The sequence below is a fragment of the Oreochromis niloticus genome, linkage group LG5 (genome assembly GCF_001858045.2).
Source record: "Oreochromis niloticus isolate F11D_XX linkage group LG5, O_niloticus_UMD_NMBU, whole genome shotgun sequence".
Lineage (NCBI taxonomy): Eukaryota > Metazoa > Chordata > Actinopteri > Cichliformes > Cichlidae > Oreochromis > Oreochromis niloticus.
Genome location: NC_031970.2, coordinates 36,769,720 through 36,781,107, shown reverse-complemented (window position 1 = coordinate 36,781,107; position 11,388 = coordinate 36,769,720). Strand labels below are relative to the sequence as shown.

At 42.7% G+C, this 11,388-nt stretch overlaps 1 protein-coding gene across 6 annotated transcripts in view; it reads right to left on the bottom strand.

Moving 5' to 3' along the window:
• LOC100712465 (copine-9) overlaps positions 1-11,388 on the bottom strand; it is a 223,350-nt gene that overhangs the window by 21,895 nt on the left and 190,067 nt on the right. For 5 of the 6 annotated variants that reach the window (XM_019358580.2, XM_025907539.1, XM_025907542.1 and 2 more), the window contains 2 exons: positions 6,725-6,827; positions 2,491-2,548 (listed from right to left, as the gene is read on the bottom strand). In XM_019358580.2, coding sequence (XP_019214125.2) covers positions 2,491-2,548; positions 6,725-6,827 — 161 coding nt within the window. The remainder of the gene's footprint in view (positions 1-2,490; positions 2,549-6,724; positions 6,828-11,388) is intronic. The other variant, XM_025907540.1, reaches the window with a different exon arrangement.

Below are 11,388 nucleotides of genomic sequence, written 5' to 3'. Positions count from 1 at the left end.
CAAAGCTGGACTGAAAGACAGCACAGAGGCACTAATCATGGCAGCACAAGAACAAGCTCTGAGTACAAGATCCATAGAGGCTGGGGTCTATCACACCAGGCAAGACCCCAGGTGCAGGCTGTGTAAAGATGCCCCAGAGACAATCCAGCACATAACAGCAGGGTGCAAGATGCTAGCAGGCAAGGCATACATGGAGCGCCATAACCAAGTGGCCGGCATAGTGTACAGGAACATCTGTGCCGAGTATAACCTGGAAGTCCCGAGGTCAAAATGGGAGATGCCCCCAAGGGTGGTGGAGAATGACCGAGCTAAGATCCTGTGGGACTTCCAGATGCAGACGGACAAAATGGTGGTGGCTAACCAACCGGACATAGTGGTGGTAGACAAACAGAAGAAGACGGCTGTAGTGATCGATGTAGCAGTTCCGAATGACAGCAATATCAGGAAGAAGGAACACGAGAAGCTGGAGAAATACCAAGGGCTCAGAGAAGAGCTCGAGAGGATGTGGAGGGTGAAGGTGACGGTGGTCCCCGTGGTAATCGGAGCACTAGGTGCGGTGACTCCCAAGCTAGGCGAGTGGCTCCAGCAGATCCCGGGAACAACATCGGAGATCTCTGTCCAGAAGAGCGCAGTCCTGGGAACAGCTAAGATACTGCGCAGGACCCTCAAGCTCCCAGGCCTCTGGTAGAGGACCCGAGCTTGAAGGATAAACCGCCCGCAGGGGCGCGCTGGGTGTTTTTTTTATGTGTATATATATATGTGTATATATATATATATATATGTATATATATATGTGTATATATGTATATATACTTGCTTCAGTCAGCTTTACAGCAGTCACAGGACATTTTCTTCAGGAAATGCTTTTGCCGTGATTAACCAAAAAACATTTAAGAACATAGGAGGAAAAGGAGAAAATAAGGAAAATCTCTGATCTCGTTTGGAACCACATGTCTGTAATTTATTTATTTTTCTCTCAAGAGCCCAAATTTAATTATTTCTTGTAATGTCCTGGAGCCATTTGACTTTTCATGCCAGTTTGTATTTGGTATTCATTTTAAATAGGTTGGGTTTTCCACTGGGACATTTTTATCTCCTTGGATGTACTGAGGCTGACATTTTCTGTGGGTTCCTACAGCTCCATTTTAAATGATTAAACCATATGGAGGACTGAATGATATTACAGACATATACTGTAAGTAGAGCTGGGCGATATATCGAGTTTTTTAAAAATATCGATATATTTTTATACGAGATATAAGATGTGACAATATCCTTTATATCGATATAGTCTATGTTACGTTATAATTATAGTTGCGGAGCCGCAAGTTTGCCTCTCTTTCGTCCACTTTTGTCTTTACGCAACGTTACTCGACCTCGCCTCTCCTTCACTGAACACAACTCCCCCTCCTCCCCCATCGCTTCACCTGCAGGCAATGACAAGATGAACGCGGCAAATCTCCGTTAATGAGTTACTGCGCATTGCCCCGTGCATGGGGCTGGACGGCGTCAACGTGTTAACGAGCTAACCACGCTAACGAGCTAGCCACGCTAACGCCATGCACGGCCTGAAATCCTTTCATTTTCTCAAAAGTTGACTGCGCGCCTTTTGTATGAATTCTGGTTGTGCTTGATGACCGCGAACCGATTTTATGTGATACACAGCGCTCAGCAATCTGTCAAAAAATGTTTTAGTTCGACTTTGGTAAGCTACGGAGCTGCACCGCTTGATGGATTGTTGGAGCATTACGGCTACCGAGGAGCCTCGCGGAGTGATACGTACTGTGCTTCAACGTAATATTACTGTATTGTGTGTGTATAAGCACCATAAATGGCTCCTGTTCAGAGACATGGTTACGAAGCGGATTTCAAACTCCAGGCTGTCAGTCACGCAGTAGCAGTTGGGAACAGAGCAGCTGTGAAATCTGTCTTTGTTATTATGCTCAGCGCCTGTTAGTTTACATTTTGACTGCACAATTGTGAGCTCTTTGTTATGCACAAAACAACATAGTTTTCTTTTATTTATAGAGCATCATTATTTAATAAATGCTCATAATTTATTTTTGAGTAGTTTTTTTCATGTATATCTAAGCTGTATGTTAATAAAAGTGCCTGTGTGACATCTGGGACACAGCTTTGACTAAGAACTCTCTTTTTGTTCTTACTTTATGGCTTTAAAAAAATATCGAGATATATATCTTATATCGCCATCCAGCTAAAAAATATCAAGATATGAATTTTGGGTCATATCGCCCAGCTCTAACTGTAAATAGGAACCGATGAGGTTTGTGCTCTGGAATACGCACTATATAGGCTGAAATGTTCTTTGCTCCTGCAAGGTTGGTTTTAACACTGCTGCATAATGAAGCACAGCAAAGAAACAGATGCTCAATTGTATTTGTGAAACAAATAACGACGTCTCTGAAATGTATCTGTCAGTGTGAAAGTATTCAGCACATCCCCTCTTCCATGACACACACAAGCACTTACCATCAAACTCAGCAGGGCCCACTCCTACTATGATGACAGACATTGGCAGAGAGGCTGCCTGTGGAAGGAGCATAGAATGAATACGAGAGAGATTACAGTTCCCCCACTCCTTGAAAGACAGTTTTACACAGTAATGCAGCGATATACGGTATGGCATAGCTGTGAAAAGCTAGCTTTACCTGATACAGTTTGACTGAACTTCAATTGTGGGTTGTTTTTTTTTTCCAGAACTTTATAATATAAGATAAGATAAGATAATTCTTTATTGTCATTGCACAGTCATACATAGTACAATAGTACAATGAAATTGGAAAAACTGTCCTACGTTGGCACTACATATAACACAACACGACACGATATGACACATCACAACACAACACAAACAACACAACACAGTATATTAACTTAGAAATAAAAAAGAAGAATAAGTGTATGTGTATTGCACACTGTTATTATTGCACATTAATTATTATTGCACCTTGTTATAAATATAAATATTATTATTGTTATTGTTTTAAACATTGTTACCTCCCCCTAAAAAAAAAAAAAAAAAAAAAAAAAAGTCCAGGCAGGTAGCCAATCAGGTCAGCTATTTGCATTGATTAGGGCTATTGCCCTGTTGTAAAAGCTGTCCTTGAGTCTGTTTGTTCGGGACCTCAGCAGCCTGAACCTCCTGCCAGACGGCAGCAGCTTAAACACCCGATGTCCTGGGTGTGTACAGTCCCGTAGGATGCTGCGTGCCCTCTTGAGACAGCGAGTGCTGTACAGGTCCTTCAGGGAGGGAAGAGGATGTCCAATGATTTTTTGGGCCAAATTGATGACCCTCTGGAGTGCCTTTCTGTGTGCTGTGGTGCAGCTGGAGAACCATACACCGATGCAATATGTCAGCACACTTTCAATGGAGCAGCGGTAGAAGACGGTCAGCAGCTCCTTCTTCAGGTCCATTTTTCTGAGGATTCTCAGAAAGTGGAGACGCTATTGGGCCTTCTTTAAAACCACAGAGATGAGCTCCATTGGAGGTCTGTGTCTATGTGCACACCCAGGAACTGGAGAAAACTGGAGACCCTTTCCACGCACTCCCCGTTGATGCTGACAGGCTGCAGCTCGGACTTCCTCCTTCTGAAGTCAACTACCAGTTCTTTTGTCTTGGTGGTATTGAGGTCCAGGTTGTTATCTACACACCAATCTGACAGCCTCTGAACTTCAGCTCTGTACGCCGTCTCATCTCCCCCTGAGATGAGCCCCACCACGGTGGTATCATCTGCAAACTTGATGACTGCGTTGTCTGGGTGGGTACTAACACAGTCATGTGTGTACAGAGTGTACAGTAGGGGACTCAGTACACAGCCTTGTGGAGAGCCGGTGTTGAGGCTGAGGGCTGAGGAAAGATGAGGCCCCACTCTAACTCTCTGTACACGGTCTGACAGGAAGTCTCTGATCCAGCGGCAGGTGGTAGAAGGAAGTCCAATTTCCAGCAGTTTATCTATTAGTCTGTCCGGGAGTATCGTATTGAAAGCAGAGCTAAAGTCAACAAAGAGCAGCCTGGCGTAACGGCCCTGCACTTCCAGGTGAGAGATGGTGGTGTGGAGCGTTGTAGCAATGGCATCTTCAGTTGATCTGTTAGCTCTGTATGCGAACTGGAGTGGGTCGAGTGTGGGTGGCAGGCAGGACATGATGTGACGTCGGACCAGTTTCTCAAAGCACTTCATTATAACAGGTGTTAGAGCAACTGGTCGGTAGTCGTTGAGGCTGGTACTAATGGAATTAGTACCAGTCCTTCGCTCTGCCCGTTTCTCTTACTTCTGCAGTAGAATCTAATTTAAGTCCAATACAAACACATTTCGTCGACCAGACACCGGTTAGTTAACCACAGTATGTGTAAATCAAAATATTTCCCATCCATCCATACATCCGTTCTCTTCCGCTAAGGTCACAGAAAGCCAGTCTGCCCGGGGTAACACAGAGAATACTTCCATTCCATATTTCCGTTATTATTCATTTGAATATTGATCAGTGTAACTTTGAGATTCTCTACATTGCATGCTAGTCATGGCAATGGTTAATCAAACTACCTAGTTGATCCCTAATAACTTAGACACATACTCTAGCATCATACCAATAAAAAATAAACTGTGTGATCAGATAAAGGAAGTGGCTGATATCCACTCAGTCCTGAAGTCCTACCAGTGGCTGGACAAAGCTGGACTGAAAGACAGCACAGAGGCACTAGTCATGGCAGCACAGGAACAAGCACTGAGCACAAGATCCATAGAGGCTGGGGTCTATCTCACCAGGCAAGACCCCAGGTGCAGGCTGTGTAAAGATGCCCCTGAGACAATCCAGCACATAACAGCAGGGTGAAAGATGCTGGCAGGCAAGGCATACATGGAACCCCAAAACCATGTGACTGCCATAGTATACAAAAACATCAGTGCCGAGCATGGACTGGAAGCCCTGAAGTCATAACCCACATAGCAAAATTGGTATGGCCCGGATCTGGCCCACACAATGTGCTTACACATGGCCCACATACCGCAAAGAATGACGGCCCTTTGGTGGCCCAGATCTGGTTTGCCAGATGTAGTCCACACATGGGCCAGCACAAGGCCAGTTGCAGACACACTGGTGGTCCTGTGCTGGCCCAGAACAGTTTCAGCTCTGGCCCCAGATGTCAGCCTAATGTGTACCTTAATCAAGCCATGAAATAACAACGTGCCAGAACGTGAAAAACAGTGCAAAAGTAACATGACAAAACTTTCTTCTGTTCAGACAGTGAATGGACTGATTCTTATATAACGCTTTTCTACTCTCCCGGATTACTCAAAGTGCTCTATACAACATGCCACATTCACCCAATCACACACTTTCTCTAAGCTGAGTGCTTCCTAACTACTTTCATACACATTCACACTCTTGACATGCAGACTGGAGGAGCCAGGGATCGAACCACTAATGTTCCAATCAGTAGGTGACCTGCTCTACCTCCTGAGCTACAGCCACCCACTGGCAAAGATGAGTAAACCGTCACTAGGTTTTGGATAAAGTGTACACTCATAAACCTGTCAAATCTGCATTCGAAACGTTGGCTACTATAGCAGTATAGTATTGCAACATGGCATTTGGGTCTTCTAATTCAAATAGGAAAATAGGAACATAAATAGTGCCATCATTGCCAGACCTGGCCCACATCTGGTTGACATACACCCTGCCATGACACCGGTCAGTCAGAAGTGCCAGTTTGATGCCAGATCCAGACCAGACCTGTTTTCTATGGGCCTGGGCCACATAGACCAAACCACAATCAGGCCAGATATGGCATGCCATCACATACACAGTGCCATCTATGCCAGGCCTGGCCCATATCTGGAAGACATACGTCTTATCATGCCAGAAGTCAGCCAGCAGTGCCGGCTTGATACCAGATCTGGGCCAGACCTACTTGCTCTGTGGGTAATGGGATATGTGCCCCAGGATGTTTCGGAATGACCGAATAAGATCCTGTGGTACTTCCAAATACAGACAGACAAACTAGTAATGGCCAACCAACCGGAAAGGAAAGTGGTGGACAAGCAGGGGAAGACGTAGTAATAGATCTATCTATACCAAATGATAGCAAAATGAGGAAGAAATAACAGGAAAAACTGGAGAAATACCAAGGGCTGAGACAGGAGCTCAAGAAGATATAGAAGGTGAAGGGAAAAGTGGTCCTTGTGGTAATCAGAGCACGCGAGGCAGTGACCCCCAAACTGGGCAAGTGGCTCCAGCATATCTCAGGAATGACATCCGAGATCTCCATCCAGAAGAGCGCAGTCCTGGGAACAGCAAAGATACTGTGCAGAACCCTGAAGCTCCCGGGCCTCTAGTACTCTACAGGTACTCCTCCAAGTGTGGGTTGAGGCAAGCCTGACTTTGTTTATGTCAGCGTTTACAGCTGTGACTGGTGAGTCTACATGAGGTCATCAACTTCTGACTTTTTTCTCCTCTTCTTTTTTCCCCCCATTGTTTTTTTTTTTTCATTTCTGTTCATATTTTAAATCTAAATGACTTCTGAAAAAGCAGGCACTTTCTTACTAACTTCACTTTTCAAACTTGATAGCTGCGTTCATCACAGTTTATGCTATTATACAAGCTTTTAAACATCATATCACCTGTCTTGGGTTAATGTGGATCCCACTGATGTGCTGCCTCTACATTCAATTTAATGTTCTGTGTGTAGTGTGCTATGTATACTCACATTGACAACTGCCTCTTTAGTCTGAGCCATGTCTGAGATGACGCCGTCTGTGATCATCAGCAGCACAAAGTACTGTGAGCCATCAGTCACTTCTGCAGCACTCCTTACAGCATAAAATACACAAACATGCAAATGTTAGGCCCCAAACATGTTCCATGCACACATGCCTGAGTAAAACTGTTGCTTTGGTTAAAATAACTAATAGACAATATTGTTTTATGTTATGGGCATGTTCAACTATGGCTGATCATCAATAGAGGCTTTAAAGGAAATGCAAACATCAGATGCAACTTTCTCTTGCTTTTTTGCTCTCAGTTGCAAAGTACCTGCTCAGAAGTATGATATTTCAGGTGACTAAAGTGTGTGAGATCAATCTTTGAAAGTTCCTGCATTTGTGCACATATGTCTAACATGTTTTGGGTCTTGTGATTTATTTGTTTACATAGATATGCACTTTGGTATGGTATATTATCATACATCACTGATGTGGTGGTATTAAGTATTGCAGGTGTGCTGTGTTCAATATCTGTGTGAAAAACTGATCTAAACATGAAACAGTAGTATTTAACCAAGTTCTTTTAATCAAATGAGTGAACCTGCAGTCGATCGGAAAATTGCTCAAGTGACTTTTAAAATAAATATAGACATTAGTTTGATATACTCTAGCGGAAGTCCCTTGATAGTCTAAATACAAAATTTGAGACCACAGCCAAATGTACTCTGCATCAATATCTTTATTGCACAGGAGGTGGTCAGTGAAGAGGGGAAAACGTTTTACCTCCTTATTTGTTCAATATTGTGATAGGATGTGGGAAGGAAGGGTCTAACCCAAACCAAAAAGTGAGTGAAACCACCGCCTTTAAAAAAAAAAAAAAAGATTCAAAGCCACCCACCTTTTTGGTTTTTGTTTTTTATAGTGGCCATAATCCTTTTTGTAGAATTTCTGACATTAATCTCAGAATTCCAATGATGTTCTGGAATTCTGGGGGAAAAAAAGACACCCCCCCCCCGCCATTTTTTTTCAGTGTCCCTAATCCTCTTCCAATCTGAGAATGACAGAATTCTGAAATTATTTTGTCAGAATTCTGATTTTTTTCTGATAATTCTGAGAATAATGTAAAACCTCTGAAATTCTCAGAAAAAAAAGTCAGAATTCTGAGAGAAAAAACAGACTTTTCTTCCTTTAAATTCTGAAAATAAATAAATAAATAAAAATTCCATCCGCCTCCATTTTTTTTTTTAACTAAGCCTAATCTACTTTCATACTTAAGCAAGTTCCTAAGGTGAGAAATAGTTTGAACTTGGAACACATCTCAGTTTAATAAATGTATACATCCAGCATACAAAACATTTGAGATGACAGACCCACTTACACAGTAGGCTAGTATGTGTAAATGGGTCTTCATATGGTTTATTAATTTACTAACTTTATTTAGTTTTTTAATTTACTAAAAGTTTACCCTTTTTTAACCCTCTGAGGTCTAAATCGTCACTGGTGACAGCCCAAACTCTAGCCTGGAATCCTTATGTTTTGGAGACAAGCCAAAAGGACGTTTTAGGAAACACATTTTGATGTGTTTCAGTTACATTTTTTTAATCTTCTGATTAACAAGACTCAGCAGAATATTTTCTTAAAGTTATATTTTCCCATAGCATTACGTCACATAAAATGAATTGACACATGACTTTAAACTCACCAGAATGTTAACCCTCTGAGGTCAAAGTCATCACTGAGGATGACTCCAACTCCAAACCTATACTATCAGAATACATCACTTTAGTTTGCATAAAAGACTGTCAAAACTTGGAATAATAAGAAAAATTTTCCAACTTGCACACAAATTATTTTCATTTTCTCAAAAGATGAGCTTTTGCTTTTCTCCAAAACCCTAGGATTAGGGTTTGGGCCTACGGTTTGGGTTGTCACTGATGAAAACTGATCTTAGAGGGTTAATGTGTCTGGTGTTAACACAGGAGTATGCTTCAACAAAAGCATCTTTAATGAAAGGCACCAAAAACATCTTAGTGTTTTATTAACTTGGCATCATTTAAATTTTGGGGAATTTTTATCGAGCTATTTGTTTAAGCACCAGAATATACATAAAATATGCTTCAGTGATGAATCTTCTCTTAAAAAGATCATTGCGAATTATCTCAAGTCTGCAAAATGCAAATATCCAATTTTCTCACTTGAAGGAAAAAGTGGTTGACTAGTGTTTTCACATGTTTTGTCCTTCCACTATTTTTTCTTTGTCTGAGAAATGCTGATAATACACTGCCCATTTTATACCCAGCATCACTATAATATACTTTTATTAAAGATTCACACCTTTTAAAAGAACGACTCATACAGCATCACCAAAGTAAAAAGTTGGGGACGAACTTAGAGCTTAGACTTTTAGAAAGTTTGTTAATACGGCCCCAGAAGTCAACAACAAAAGAATTACTGTTAGGAAACAATTTTCTAGACAGTGTGCAAAAAGATGAAGTTCTATGACTTAATGCACAACATGCCTCTCTGTCACATCATGTAATGCTTCCTGAAGCTGCATTATGCTAATGTGGAACACTTCCCAGCATATTAAAAAGTGACCCTAAAGGGTTCCCAGTGCCTTAAAATATAAACACCAAGGATCAGTGTCTGACAAGCTGAGATCAAGAACTCATTGTTTAAACTACCCATTTTTTTTCAAATAATATTTTTCAAATATGAAGCTTATAGATAAGTTCACTCTACCACTTTCCCACACAGTCAGTCTCAATATTGGCATCATTACTCTAGTCCAGTCATCATCCTGTCTGGCTTCTTTGAGCCAATCAGCCTCCGCTTTGCTTGGTTTAAGTCTGTGCTCTCTGCCATTCTCCCTTTTAGACTCTCATTCATGCAGCCCACTTCCTCCCCATCTCCATATCCCAGACGCCTCAGTCAGAGCTCCATCCAAACCTCAGGCTGCATCCTCACCAACACCAGCATCTAGACTCCGGGAAGTCCTGTTCTAAATCCTGTCACCGCTGGGATTGCGTTTTGCCATGATGGATCATCAGAGTGTGCCTGTCTGCTGAATCCCTCTCTTTATGTCCTCCTGTCTTAATGTTAGATTTGTATTGTTGATTGTCATTTATGCTTAGAAATATTTACTCATATATGCTTAGAAGTATATAATCATTTGTAGATTGAAAGAATGTCTCATCCTAGGAGGTCTGTAACAACTCTGTGTAGCATGAAGAGGGGAGTGCGTTCACTCCTCTTCAGAGTGTTCTGGCATAGATCACACACCTCCTAGGAGAGGTCGTATCTTCTCTTGCTGATATATGGTATAGCAAACACACGTATATCTGTTTGAGTCTAAGAGCCTTTTGTTTAGATGGACGGCTCTGGGGAGTCTTCCTGGGGTCACAGTTTGACCCCACACACACACATATACACACACACACACACACACACACACACAAGGTATTCTTTGTTCACATGTATACCTATGTAAAGAGGTCATATGTTAATGAACCTATGCATATTCATGTAACCACAATAAAAGAGCAGTGTTACAGGAGAGCGGACGAGAGCAACTGGGGTCAAGCGAAGGAACGGCGCCTGTCCAGTTCTCTCCCGTGCACGTGAAACATTAAGAATGTTGCCTACTCGAGTCTTGCTTGCTGTGTAATCACATTGCCTTCAACGTTCCAGCGAATAGGTTTAAGCTACAAACCTATCATTAATTGGTCCTTCGACGCCGGATCCCTGGAGTCGGCATTCACCGAGGAGAGAACCCTGACGTCAGCGGACGTGATGGCGTGGATGAGCTGTCCGTTTTCTCTCCTCGACGAATGACGATCGGCGGGATCCGAGGCTGATATTACACGCTAAGCAACACCGAGTAAGTTTAGAGTACATCTCTATAACTGTACGTCTTCGCCGGCTGTGTGGGGCGTTGTTCGTGGCCGCTTAGTGGGGCTAAAATTCGCCGTCTTAGTGGGGCGATGTACAAAACCGCTCAGTGAAGTTGTTGTACAGAAGCATTAAGTCGCAGAGTTGCGCAGTTCGAACTTTTTTGGTTCGCCGTCTTAGTGGGGCGAAATACGGACCGCTTTGTGGGGTCCTGTAATACATTCTCCGCCGCTCAGTGGGGCGTTGAGAAGTTCCGCGGAGTCCAGACTGTGCTGGACAATAGGCCTATTTTGTGTTGTTGTTGTTGTGTTGAGTGTGTTTGTGTTAATGACTGCAGAGCAGGCGTGGTCTGGGACACGGTTGTTGTTGTTATCATTGGTTCCTAAGCAACCAAGAGTGTGTCCGAGCGTGACAGACATTTATGCTGGACTTCACTCCTGGGAGTGCACAGTATTTAAAAAAAAAAAAAGTGACGGCTCCTTAGCTGCGCGGGTTCACGCGGACCTGAGCTGTGCGGTTAATCGCAGGCTTATAAATGGCAGAGATTCAAATGTTAGAAGTTATTAGGAAACACAGCAGCCGTGGAGAAGGCCAGCCCACATCAGCAGCAGTTAAGCTATGCTCTGGTGAATGGCTTCCCCCACCCTTTGCTGACACAAAATGTTTAGATGATTCTTTAGAGTGCCCTGATCAACAACAGCCTGTGCTCCAGACCATTAGTTTAACCAATTGTTAAAAGTAATCTGCATTAAGCTTAAGGTTGCTCAAATTCAGTGCG